We start from the raw sequence: 11,888 nt of genomic DNA on the forward strand, positions 1-11,888 counted from the left end.
TAGCAAAAGGCTGCATGCTTGAAGATGCTCACTGCACACTGTTTACAAACAGCTAAAACCCTGGGATGTTTTCCAAAAGGCGAGTTCCATGGACACCAGGGGTTACACACACATACACAGAGCCTCTCCTTGTCAAATATTTATGAGGAAACTGGGTCAAAAAGTTAAATGGTTTCTTTGCCGCAGGAGTTTCAAGGGTTTTACTAGCTAAGAGGCATTCTGACCCTCCTAGAAGACACGGCACGCCCGAACCGACTTGGCCACACGGCACGGACACAGCAAAGCACGCGTGGAGGGCTCTGCTGTGTCAACATGGATTGCTATGCTTTGACCCCACCGCCACCCCAAGGGGACACCCCATTTCTTGGCTCCCCTCCCTGGCGCGATTCCTTACCTACAATCACTGCCTCCCACTTTCTCACTTCTCTTGCCCCAGCGCTCTACTGGGACCGCTCTTCTCAAGGATACTGATGATCTCCCGGGGCCACACCCAGTGGCGCCACACTCCAGCCACACTGGCCTCCTTCCCCTGCTCCACACAGCTTGACCATTCCAGCCTTAGAACCTTCCCTCGGTCTGCAACACTCCACCTCCCCTTTAGCTCCCGTCAATCAGGCTTCAACTTAAGTGTCATCTGCAAGAGGCTGTTCCTGACCACCCAATGCAGGCACACTGAGCACCCTTATTTCCCTAATTAAATGGGGCATTCGCTGATCTTTTGCTTGTTTACTGTTTGCTGGCTGTCTCCCCTGGGACCAGTTCTATTTCAAATCTTCGAACACCAGCGTTACAGAAACCCTTCTGATTCAAGCTAGTTTGGGATAGATTTTCTGTCACCTCAGACTGAAGGACTGAGGAATCCCTCCTGACGTGCTGGCAGCTCCTCAGCTCCTCCCCCTCCCTTCTAGGCTCGCGTGGGAGCCAACCCCACGAGGCAAGTGACGTGAGACCCTAGAAACACAAAGTCAAGGCCTGCAGGGACGTGGAAGAGTCATTCTGGCAAATGGCTTGTAGATTTCTTTCTGTTTTCTTTTTTATTTCTGTTGTGCAATCGAAAAAAAAAAAAAAGGAACGATGGGCATCCTGGTGGTCAGAGTCCTACTTGCTGCCCCTCCCCTTGACTTTCCCTGCTACAGACACACAGAGGAAGGTGGCTGTGTTTGGTGTTTTCTTTTTTTAATGAAAACTAGATCGCTGCTTACAAAAACCTGCCTGAGCCCTTGGCCCAGCCCCTTCACAGTGCCCTTGGCTCAGCCTCTCCCCGACTCTGCCCCACGGCTGCTCCCACGGGCCCGGAGGCTGCACGGATGAGGGTGGTCCACGCCACCGCGGCTCTCAGCCCGCCGCCCGGACCAGAGGGAAATGATGCGAATGTCCCGCCCCATACACCCCCCGCCCCCCAGTAGTCTCTTTTCCCCTGCCCCCCCCCCACCCCTAACGCTACCCCACTACTGAGATGAGGCCCAGCTCCTGTCAGGAGGGCCGGGGCCTACAGGCTGTAGAACTTGAGGCTCCTGTCCATGCCTGTTGAAGCAATGAACTTGGCGTGGTGCCCAAAGGCCACCCCCGTGGTCAGGCCGCTATGCTCTGTGGGGAGAGACAAGAGACAATGGTGAGGAGGCTTTTCTTCCTCGGGGTCTCAGCACTGACCCCGGATGATACGCTCCCAACCCATCCAGCCCTCCCCCGTCAGTGTTCCTCATCCTGCGGGCCCCTGCCCGTATGGACCTCCCCGTGGCCTGTCAACCCCCGAGGCCAGGGCTCTAGTCTGACCCGCACAGCACTGAGCTCCAGGGCCTCACTCGGTGCTGGCCCACGGCAGGCCCCTAGGTTTTTGCGGCTGGGCTGAGTGGAACGCCAGTCTCCCCCGCCTAAGCTTTCGGAGCAGCTACAATTCGGCTCTGCTCGGCTCGGTTCCAGTCCGAGAACTGACTGGGAGCTAGGCTGGTTGGTATGTATTTAGTTCTGACTCCCTGTGTGTAACTGGAATAGTCTATCAGCCGGTTCTAGCTCATGGGGTTAACTCCAGGAAACTTGGGCCCCTGGCACAGGGCAGGGCTGGGGCAGGGGCAGAAGAGGCTGGGCAACCCTCCTCGCCGGGCTCGGGCAGTTCATGGGCATCAGTGCAAATTCCCAGGACCACAGCCGGCCACCAGCTCCCCACTCCACCTAACTCTGCTCCAAATCAAAGCACCAGGGCCCAGGGAAGGCTAAAACTCGTGGGCCACACAGTCAGGCCTGGCCACCTGTGGAACACACACACTGAGTAGAATCTGGGGCGGGAGAAGGTGCTGGCGCCCTGCCCACAACCTGCTAACGAGGACAACAACTTCATCAACAAGACAACAGCAGCTGCCGTTCACTCGGCTCCCGAGGGTGCAAGAGGCACCCTGTCACCATGCAGGCACCTCCACAGCACCAGCTGGCACAATCTGCAGTGTCAAAACGCCCATTTAAAGGTGAAGCAACTACAGCTCCAAAAGGGCAAGTCACATACCCGAGGCCACACGACTATGAGGAGGTTGCCGACCCTGTTACCCACTGTCTCAGCATTCCGTGCTTGTCTTCTCCAGTACTTATCACCACACTTAAGTAATTATTGGTGAAGTCACCCTACATCTGCCTTCCCAACCTGACCAGAAATTCCGTTAGTGCAAACACTGGGTCTGTCCTATTTACTGCTCTAATCCCACCGTGGACTAAGACGCAATACTGAATGATAGGGGCAAATCCTTCCTATGTGCCAGACACTGTTCTAAACGCATACATTTATGTGTATTGCTATTTTGTATTTATATATCTACACATTATGTACATTTGTATTTTATACGTTTATATATTTATATAAACTCATCTAAATACATGTATGCGTCTATAAACTCAGCTAAACCGCACAACCACCCCGCTGGGTATGTACAGTCCTCCCTTGGTATCTGAGGGGTGCTGGTTCCAGGAACTCCTGCAGACACCAAAATCCACAGATGCTCAAGCCCTTTATATAAAATGGTATAATATTTGCATATAACCTACACACATTCTCCTACATACTTTAAATCATCTCTAAATAATTTATAATTCCTAACATAACATAAATTCTATGTAAATAGTTGTAAATATAAGGTAAATGCTACGTTAACAGTTGCCAGTGTGTGGCCAATTCGAGTTTTGCTTTATTTTCGATCCACAGTTGGTTGAATCTGTGAAGGATCAACTGTACTATTATCATTCTCCAGAGAGGTTAAGTAACTTGCCCAATGTCACACAGCTTCAAGTGGTAGAGCCAGCATTTAAAGCCAAGCAGTCTGACTCTTTGAGTTCATTGTCTTAGCCATTAAACTCTACTGCCTCAGATAGTGACTAAAAGCAGCCTTGGCAAATGCAAGCCTACCCCTAGAAATTCCTAACACAGTGAGATTTTCCCACTTTCCTCTGGGCCAGGGCACCCAGAGACCTCAGGATCCCAGGGCCAGCCTCTACCTGTAAAGTGAAGAATCTCCGTCCACTGTTTGCAGATGTAGATCTGGACATCTGTGCCCCCAAGGGCCAGGTAAGTACCGCTCTGGTCAAAGATCAGTGACTTTACCTGCCAGAATCAGGAGAGAGGTCACATGAGGGGAGCAGAAACTATGAGCAATCGGGGATAAACAGAGGCAGTTTAGAGTAATTCAGTGAATAACCGACAAATGAGGAGGAGAGGCGACCAAGAGAGCTGGGGGGAGGGAGGCGGCGCACCTCAAAGTTGTTATCCAGCTGCAACGTCTTAAAGTTCTTAAGTTTGCGCAGATCCCAGAGCTTGACAGAGGAGTCATCAGCTGCCGTAGCCAGGTAGTAGCCGTTCTCAGAGAAGGCGATGCTGGTGATGGGGCCCGAGTGGCCAGGGAAGTTGGCCACGTTGGTGCGCTCCTACAGTTGGGGGGCAGGGAGTAAAATGTCACCCAGTGGTCAGGGGGAGAAAATGGAGCTCATCAAAGTCCTACTTCTGAGACGTCCTCTTCCACCCTTCAGGGAGGACAAGCAGCAGGAACAGCAGGGGTGGACGCCAGACCACACCTACTGCGTGACACGCACACACAGCCACTGCCCACTCTTGGGACACCCCTGGGGCCACGCGCCATCAGCACTTCATCACACTGCACAGTTGCAAGAGCTCCAGCCCTGGGCCGCAGATGGAGGCCACCATGTCCTACCTTCAAGTCCCAGATCTTGATCTGAGAGTCCATGGTTCCTGTCCCGAAAATGAGTCCGTCCGGGTGGAACTGCGCACAGGTGAGAGCTGTGGAGAGGGGAGACGGACGTGCGTCAGAGCCCGCCAGGGGAGACTAAGCGCAGCAAAGGCAGGGTCCTCACTCTTCCCACTGCTCACCAGGCTGGCACCATGCCTGGCACTCAGCACGTACTGGTGGTTAAGTGTTTTTAGAACAAATGAGCAAATGACTAAATAAAACACTAAAATACACAAAACGTAGCAAATGAAGAGCCCAGCGCTTCCGAGGCAACTTACAGCAGCCAGAGGTTTCATCGGTCACCTTGGTGAGCACACGTCCTGTCTGGATGTCAGAGAAGGCCCAGTACTGAAAACACAGAGACAACGGAGCCAGTAAGACAGTGGGTCCCCAGGTTCTGATGGCCCCTCAGGAAGGCAGAGACTCTAGTCCGGCAGACCCTGGCAAGGCCAGCCCCTCTTGGTAGAGGGAACATTCTCCTTGGGGTTCTGGGGAACCGGATGGGGTTGGTAAGATGTTCCCTCCTCCCAGGATATAGGAGCTTGGGGACCAGGAGCCTCTTTGGGGCCCTGGCTGGGACCACACCTGGTCATCAGAGGAGCTCAGGAGATAGTCACCAGTGGCGTGGAGGCTGAGGCCTGTCACAGCACTCTCATGGGCCCGAACAACCTGTACACAAGAGGCGTTCGGAACAGACCAAATCCTGATAGTGGCATCTGGGGAGGCGGAAAACACCAGCTCCTAAAAGGAAAGCAAAGAGACAGATGATCAGAGACAGAGAAGAGATGGACCACAACCATCTTACAAAAGAGGGCTGGGGACAGCCACAGCCCCGCCCTGCCTGGAACCACCCATCGGCCCAACGATGCCTAAGAGAGCCCAAGGGTAAACGCTATTAGAATGGGAAATTAAACAGCCTTTGGCCAACGGCAGGAGGCCCCGCCATCTAGTGGTAAAAAGGATAACTGCATGAGAGGGAAATTTCCCACAACCCTTTTCCAGGACCAGAGAGAAATGTGCCTAGTGCAATTGAGAAACTGAATTTTAAATTTCAGTTTACTTAAATAGCCACATGTAGCTAATGGCTACTGTCTGGCGTGGCACAGGTCTGAACAGTACCAGGCCCGGAAGGGGCTGCAAGGGCATGTTCCAGTGCATCCCACACTTAAGGATTTCGGGGGCAAGTTAATTCTCAGAAAAACTTACGTGGTGTCACCAACCAATTATTTTGGTTAGTTAGGACGTTAAAAACTATAAGGTAAAACCAACTACCATCTTCCATCAATGCACTTGCATAACAGAAATAACATATTAACATGCAGTAAGCAGGAAAACAGTGCTTCAATTTGAATATACCTAGTTTAATGAAAAATTCACCATGTTATTTTTCTATTTCTAATTTCCTTAAAGGTACAGAGAAAAGACTCTGGGAAGAGCTGATCCAGCCACTTGTCCTACAGTCCCAAACTGCCCTAGACTTAAAAACTCAAATCCCATAACGTCATTAATCTGGTCAAACGAGCTGCCTACCCTCTAAACCAGTGGCTCTCCATCTGTTTTAACCCAACCACTTGCAACGGTTAAGGTCAAGTTTTCACCCTCAGCCTGCAGGACCATAGGAATACAGACCCATCTGTCCTCCTCAGATACATGAGGCAAGATCCTGTTGAGCTTGGTTTACTATAGTTTGTATTATAAACGCTGCAGGGTTTTTTTCCTTTTCCTAACATAAAACATTTCAATGAGTATGCTTCTCAAACTACACAATTCCTTTCTCCCCCGGTTTGAAGGCCACTGCTTCAGGAGCTCTGACACAGAGTAGAGGGCAACCCCGTGACCCCAAACCCGGCCCCTAACTGCCAGAGCTAGAGAGTCGGCACTCTTTCTCAGGCCCGTGTTACTTCACCAAGGAGGCAATGGGGTGGGGGCCTGGTCCTGGGACCCTAAACCACTGAAACAGGGCTCAGGAATGAGGGCTGAGGGTGCTAGGAGAGCCCTTACCTGGGAAGGGTGGAAGACCACGCTGGTGACTTTCTTGGTATGGCCTTTGAGGGTGGCCAGGATTTGCTCAGAACTCTTGTCGAAGACGACGACATTTTTATCTGCCCCACCTGAAGAGGACCAAAATGAGATCCAAAAAATGCGTCAGGCCCACACAAGTCCCTCTGCTGAAGAAGGTACTTTTGTCCCCAGGCCCGCTCTCACCAGTGAGGATCTTGTTGGTGTCGGAGGGGCAGAGGTCCAGGGCAAGGATCCCGGGAATGCTAGCACTGTGCAACCCCTGTGCAGAGAGAGCCACATCAAACCCAGTCACGGCCGAATCAAGGCAGGCCACAAAGCCACCCAACTGTCCTGGCCCCGGCCCCAGCCCCGGGGAACATAAGTGACTTCTGTTCCTCATCCACTGCACTTGGATTTCTGCCTGGATGCAGTAAGTCCCTCATTGGCTACTGGGAAAGCCAGAGCTGGGCAGGAAGAGAAGCCTGACAACTCAGCAGCCAAGACTAGAAACGGGGCAGGGCCAGAGGCCCTGGCGACACTCCATGCTGACCTGCCCCACCCCAGAAACAGCCTGGGAGGGCCCTGTCTCCAAGTCTGCAGGACTCCGACACTCACCACGTGGGATGCCACCTGCCGGTATTTGCTGAGCTCTTCCGGCTTCACCAGCTCCTCAGGCACAGTCTTCCCTCTCTGAGAGAAAGAAAAAGCCCCCCAGGAAAAGCGGCAGTGAGTGCAGGACTCGGCCATCCCCCCTCCTCCTAAGGCGCCAGCCACCTCCTCCAGGCCAGCTCCCGCCCCTGACCCTGGGAGGACTCACCTTCTTCCGCTCTGTGGTTAGCACAGTGGCCTTGTCTTGAAGCTGGGGAAGAGAGGGGAATAGGCTCAACGTGAGACAAATTATTTTGCCAGGAAAACAACACGGTGAATGCTGGTCACATCTATGCTTTCACAAGCATCACCAAGAACTCATCATCTGCCAAGCTCTGTGCTAAAGGCTTCTGTGCATTATCTCTTTTTACTTTCATTTCAACCTTATGAAGTGGGTGTTGATGACCCTATTTCACAGAGTAGGAAATTGAGCCTCAGAGAAGTGAAGTCACTTGCCCAAGGCCACAGAGGCAATAAATGGCACGGTTCCCAGACCACGCCTGCACCACTAAGAGGAGAGCTGAGATGCATGCTGACAACCTGAATGGCTTGGGAAAGACACACACTATCAACTCGTACTAAGGAGGATCCCCTGAGTATAACAGAGCACTGGACTTGGACTCAGGGGCCAGCTCTGCCTCTTGTGAGCTGTGCCTTTGAATCCGAACCTCACATTCTTTACAGATTCTTCATTTCTAAAATGAAAGTGATCACTCCTGTTCTGTCTCCCTCAAAAGAAAAAAAATGAAAACATGTAACAAAATGTTTTAGTATCTGCAAAGAACTCTAATAAGAGCAACAAACGGTACTTAACAGTAATCAAAATCTTTAAAATTCCCACAAGTCTATAAAGTAGGTACCATTATCCTCACTTTAGAAGCTAGGCAAATTAGACACAGGACTGGTTAAGTCAGCCCAAGGTCATAAAGCTTACCACTGGTGACATCAAAACACAAAGCCAGGCAGCCTAGTCGGAGTCTGTGCTCTGTACCACTCCACTTCATCTCCAAACGGATGGGATTTTTATTCATATTGGACTCCAGGCAGATAGTGAAAAGGGAGGGCCCATCAGCCTTCCCACCAAGTGAGAGCACGACATACCTTCTGAATAATCTCGGGGGTCATTCCCACCAGCTCGCCCAAATCCATCGGCTCGCCTGCACCCTGAAGAGCAGAAAGGTGAAGGTGAGAGGAGCACAGAAATGCCAGAGACCCTTGCAGAGGAGGGCTGTGTGAGCCCCCGTGTGCGCGCGCGCGCACACATACACACACACGCGCGCGCGCGCGGGGGCTGCTGGCGGGGCTGTGGGGACACTCACCACAACGCTCGGCTGGGAGCTCGGCACAGCCTGGGGCACGATGAGACCAGCCTGCGGTTTCAGGGTAGCCAGAGCTGGGAGAGAAGACAATGTCAGAAACGGGCTATTATAAAACAGGCCCAGCCCAGAGTGGGGCATGGCAGGCGAGAGGCTATACCTTCTCGGGCAGCAGTGACCTCCTTGGTGAGACGGGCGATGACACGGCAGGCGGCATCGTGCTGGTACAGAGCGTGGGACAGCTCTTGGCGGGTGGTCTGCAGCTGCTGGCGCAGGGTGAAGCTGTGGAGCATGACTGCGTCCTGGGAGAGGGAGATGCCACTGTGAGGGGGCGGGGAGGCGCGGGGAGCACCCAGCAGAAGAGTCAGCCCTTGATAAGAAGACCAGACCAGTACTGGTGACCCAAGCAAGACCTGAGTGACCCTGAACGCTCTGGCAGATGCTCCCGAGCTCCTACGCACGCCAAACCCTGGGCACACAGACAGGAGTGGGAGCCAACTCTTTCCCATCCCCATCTTCTCTAATTTACTGGCACATCTCAGATGTCATGCCGTCACCTTGTCAAAAGGGAATAAAATTGTTACAGCTGCTATTTATTGATTGCCCTCATTGTGTCAGGCACTATGTCAGACAATCCTGAAGATGTAGTCGTTCATTCACATTTTAGAGCACCTACTATGTACCTGGCGCTGCTCTCAGTGCTGGGGCTCTATCGATGAGTAAAATAAGCCCCTGACATGGTGAAGTTTATACTCTAATCTTATTCTAATTCTCCCAAAACCCTGAGAGACAGGCACTGATCCATGTCAGACGGTCAGGAAAATCAGGACTTGGACGCGAGCAACGTGCCCAGGGACACGGCAAGCGGGCAATGGAACTAAGCATGGAGCCCAGGTCTGTGTGAGGTCAACAGGCAGCCTCCTCCTCTGCTCTCACCCTCCCCTCAGAAGAGAAAATAATGCTCCATCCCTCCCACCCCCAGTCCTAGGCCAGTGATCCCCTCTCTTCAAGTGGGTAAGATACCAGTTCTCTTCCGGGGACTTACCCATTCGTCCTGCAAGGCTTTCAGAATGGCCGGGATGCTGGTGGCTGAGGGAGGCTTGGGCCGGATTGGGTGAGCAACTGCCAAGAGAGGGAAGTGAATGTGAAAGCCCGTAACCCGGTGCGCTCTATCGCGCCCCCCCTCTTTCCCCTTCAGCCTGCACTAACAGACCACCACCCCTCCCTGAGTGCGCGGGCGCCCCCTCCCACCCTCCCAGGCTGTGGGCAAGGACGGCCCTGGGTTGAGGCCAGCCGGCAGGCACCTTTGATATCAATGAGTTGCTCCTCGGACAGAGGCTGGTTGTTGATGGGATCTGTGCCGTTCTCTGCAATATACTTCTCAATGAGCCGCCGCTCGTAGACGTGATTAGAGACGGGGGACACACACGGGTGCTCTGGCACTTCATTGGAGACTGCGGAGAAAGGCAGGCAGTGAGCTTGGGGTGGTGAAAGGGCCACAGGGATGCTTCCCCTACTGTTGGCCTCCACAAGACCACGCGTCCCTACATTCGGCTAACAGGAATCAAGACGTGACACCAAGCCAGTTTTGGACTGTACCCAGCACATTTTCCAGCCACCTAACTAGCTTCGCCATCAGTCTCCTGACAGTCAGATAGTCAATAAATAATTATTACAGGACTACTAAATGCCAGGCACCTAGAGAGCAGTCAATAATCCCCGCCCAGCTCATTTTTGAACAAAGATGCTTAGGCACCCATTATACCGCAGGACAGGGAGATACAGAGAAAGCCATTCAAGTCTCAAGCTAGAGCCTAGACGGATTCTCAAACAAAGAAATTACAAAGCGATGTGCCAAGTGCTATGATAATAGAAAGCATTTACATGGTATTTACTAGGTGCCAAGGGCGACTGTAAACATTCTCCACTGATTAACTCATCCTCACAAAACCCCCAACAGAGGTACCATTTACACCCCTTGAGGACAGGGATTAGAGCTGGTCTCTGCCTTCTGGAACAATCCAGATGCCCAGCGGGCACTCAGTAAACATCTAACCGAGGAGCAAATGAGAGGAAGGATGGAGTTGGGAAAAACAGAAAAGAGCTTTCTCAAGATTCAAACAATGAATGTGAAAATACTTTGCACACCGTCATTTCTTTAAGGTGTAAGGTTCCTTTTTCTAGTCTCATTTCCTTTCGCTCCTTCTTCCCTTTGTATTGGATTTATGGAGAGGTTCTGAGAGTAAAGGGCTTGAGAGTTAGGAAGCCAAGAGAGAAACAGATGAGAAACTAATACCCGGATGAACAATGAGAATGCAAAACATCTGCACGCCTCAATAAAACACCTAAAGGAAAGACAGGACAAGGCATTTGAAAAGAGCATGGATTCAGGGTCAGAGAACCTGGCTCCATCATGCAGCTCTGCCACTTACTAGCTGTTCTGTTTTACAAAAACCACATTCTCCTTGAGCCTTACATCTTTATCTGTAAAACCGGATGTTTATTTCTGCTTTGGAGAATTCTTATGAGGATACAACGAGATCACAGTCTTGCAAGCGCGCTGTAAACCAACAGAGGCTTTATAAATGTGCGCTGTTTTCATTAGTCCTACGGAGTCAGGCTGGGAACCAGAGACCTGGCTTCCAGCCCTATCACTGCCTCTAACCTACTGTGCGACTTCTGCAAATTGCAGAAGCTCTGCCTACCCAAGCGAGGCGCCTCAGACAACATCCAGTGCCAAGGCCTTCATTTTGCAGATGGGGAAACTGAGGCCCGCATCCCTGCGCCAGCGGAGGCGGATCCTGCACAAGCCCTAGGGTTTCCTGTTTCCCCCGCACCTGCTCCCCTCTATCCAGGCCTCAGTTCCACTGCGCAAACGAGGTGGGTGGCCTCAGTGCTGCCTGCGACAATACGCTTGAGGCGTTATGTAAACTGTGAAGCGCAGCGCAAATGCACCCCACGCTTAAGGAGGAGGACCCCCGGGCTGACAGGCCGCCGCCCTGCCTCCCGGGAGCCCCGTTTTCACCTCCGCCCCAACCCCGGCGTCGCAGCGGCCCGCATATCCTCCCGCTCGGCTCTCCGGCCTCCTGCGACACGCGATCGGCCGCAGCCGATACTCACTAGAGCAGATGAGGGACATGGCGCCGTCGCTGCGTTCCAAGGCTCCTCACACCGGGCTCCGGGATCAGCTTCCGAGCCTCCGCGGGCCACTTCCGGTTCCCCGCTGCTTCCGGGACGCTCCGCTGCGAGCGGGGAGCAGCCCCGCCGAGGGACGCTCGCGTAGGGCTTCACGTGGGACCGCGACCGGTCGCGCGCCGCAGCCTCTGGCACTTAACGGAAACTGCCCTTTCCCAGAATGCAATCGGGCAGGAAAGGGCGCGCCAGGAAATACTCGGCTATTTCCGGGCCCTCTCGGCTCGTTCCGTAAAGCGCTCCCAGGGGCTAGGAAAGGCGAGCAGAAACTACATTTCCCATGATGCAGTGGGACTTTAAAGCCAATCAATTCAGCTACACCCTTTTGAGACCGGAGCTGGCGGGGACCGTGAGACCGTAGTCTTGCAAACTTTGGTGTATGCGAGAATTTCTTAATGAACTTCTTAAAATGCATCTTCCTGGGGTCTACTTTAGAGAGTCTGCGTTGTCAGTGCGTGCCCCACGTGATTCTCGGGCAAGTGTTTCTCGGAATACGCTTTGAAAGACC

General features: G+C 52.8%; 1 protein-coding gene across 1 annotated transcript; it reads right to left on the bottom strand.

Moving 5' to 3' along the window:
• Nucleotides 1-1,438: 1,438 nt before the first annotated feature.
• PRPF19 (pre-mRNA processing factor 19) lies at nucleotides 1,439-11,529 on the bottom strand. Its single transcript, XM_061203434.1, has 16 exons — nucleotides 11,309-11,529; nucleotides 9,493-9,642; nucleotides 9,234-9,310; nucleotides 8,349-8,490; nucleotides 8,192-8,265; nucleotides 7,974-8,036; nucleotides 7,042-7,083; nucleotides 6,840-6,914; nucleotides 6,429-6,504; nucleotides 6,225-6,334; nucleotides 4,809-4,964; nucleotides 4,502-4,571; nucleotides 4,188-4,273; nucleotides 3,733-3,903; nucleotides 3,478-3,583; nucleotides 1,439-1,587 (listed from the first exon to the last, which is right to left on the bottom strand). The coding sequence occupies exons 1-16, from the start codon at nucleotides 11,325-11,327 to the stop codon at nucleotides 1,490-1,492; spliced, it is 1,515 nt and encodes a 504-aa protein (XP_061059417.1). The 5' UTR covers nucleotides 11,328-11,529; the 3' UTR covers nucleotides 1,439-1,489.
• Between the last annotated feature and the right edge of the window lie 359 nt (nucleotides 11,530-11,888).

The sequence above is a fragment of the Eubalaena glacialis genome, chromosome 10, assembly GCF_028564815.1.
Source record: "Eubalaena glacialis isolate mEubGla1 chromosome 10, mEubGla1.1.hap2.+ XY, whole genome shotgun sequence".
Taxonomy (NCBI): domain Eukaryota; kingdom Metazoa; phylum Chordata; class Mammalia; order Artiodactyla; family Balaenidae; genus Eubalaena; species Eubalaena glacialis.

What these genes read in the sequence shown, in the direction of transcription:
- PRPF19 (XM_061203434.1), bottom strand. An exon ending in TGAGCTCCTCTGATGACCAG is followed by an intron (nt 4,572 to 4,808) that starts GTGTGGTCCCAG and finishes CTGTGTTTTCAG; the next exon opens with TACTGGGCCTTCTCTGACAT. An exon ending in TCAAGATCTGGGACTTGAAG is followed by an intron (nt 3,904 to 4,187) that starts GTAGGACATGGT and finishes CCCCAACTGTAG; the next exon opens with GAGCGCACCAACGTGGCCAA.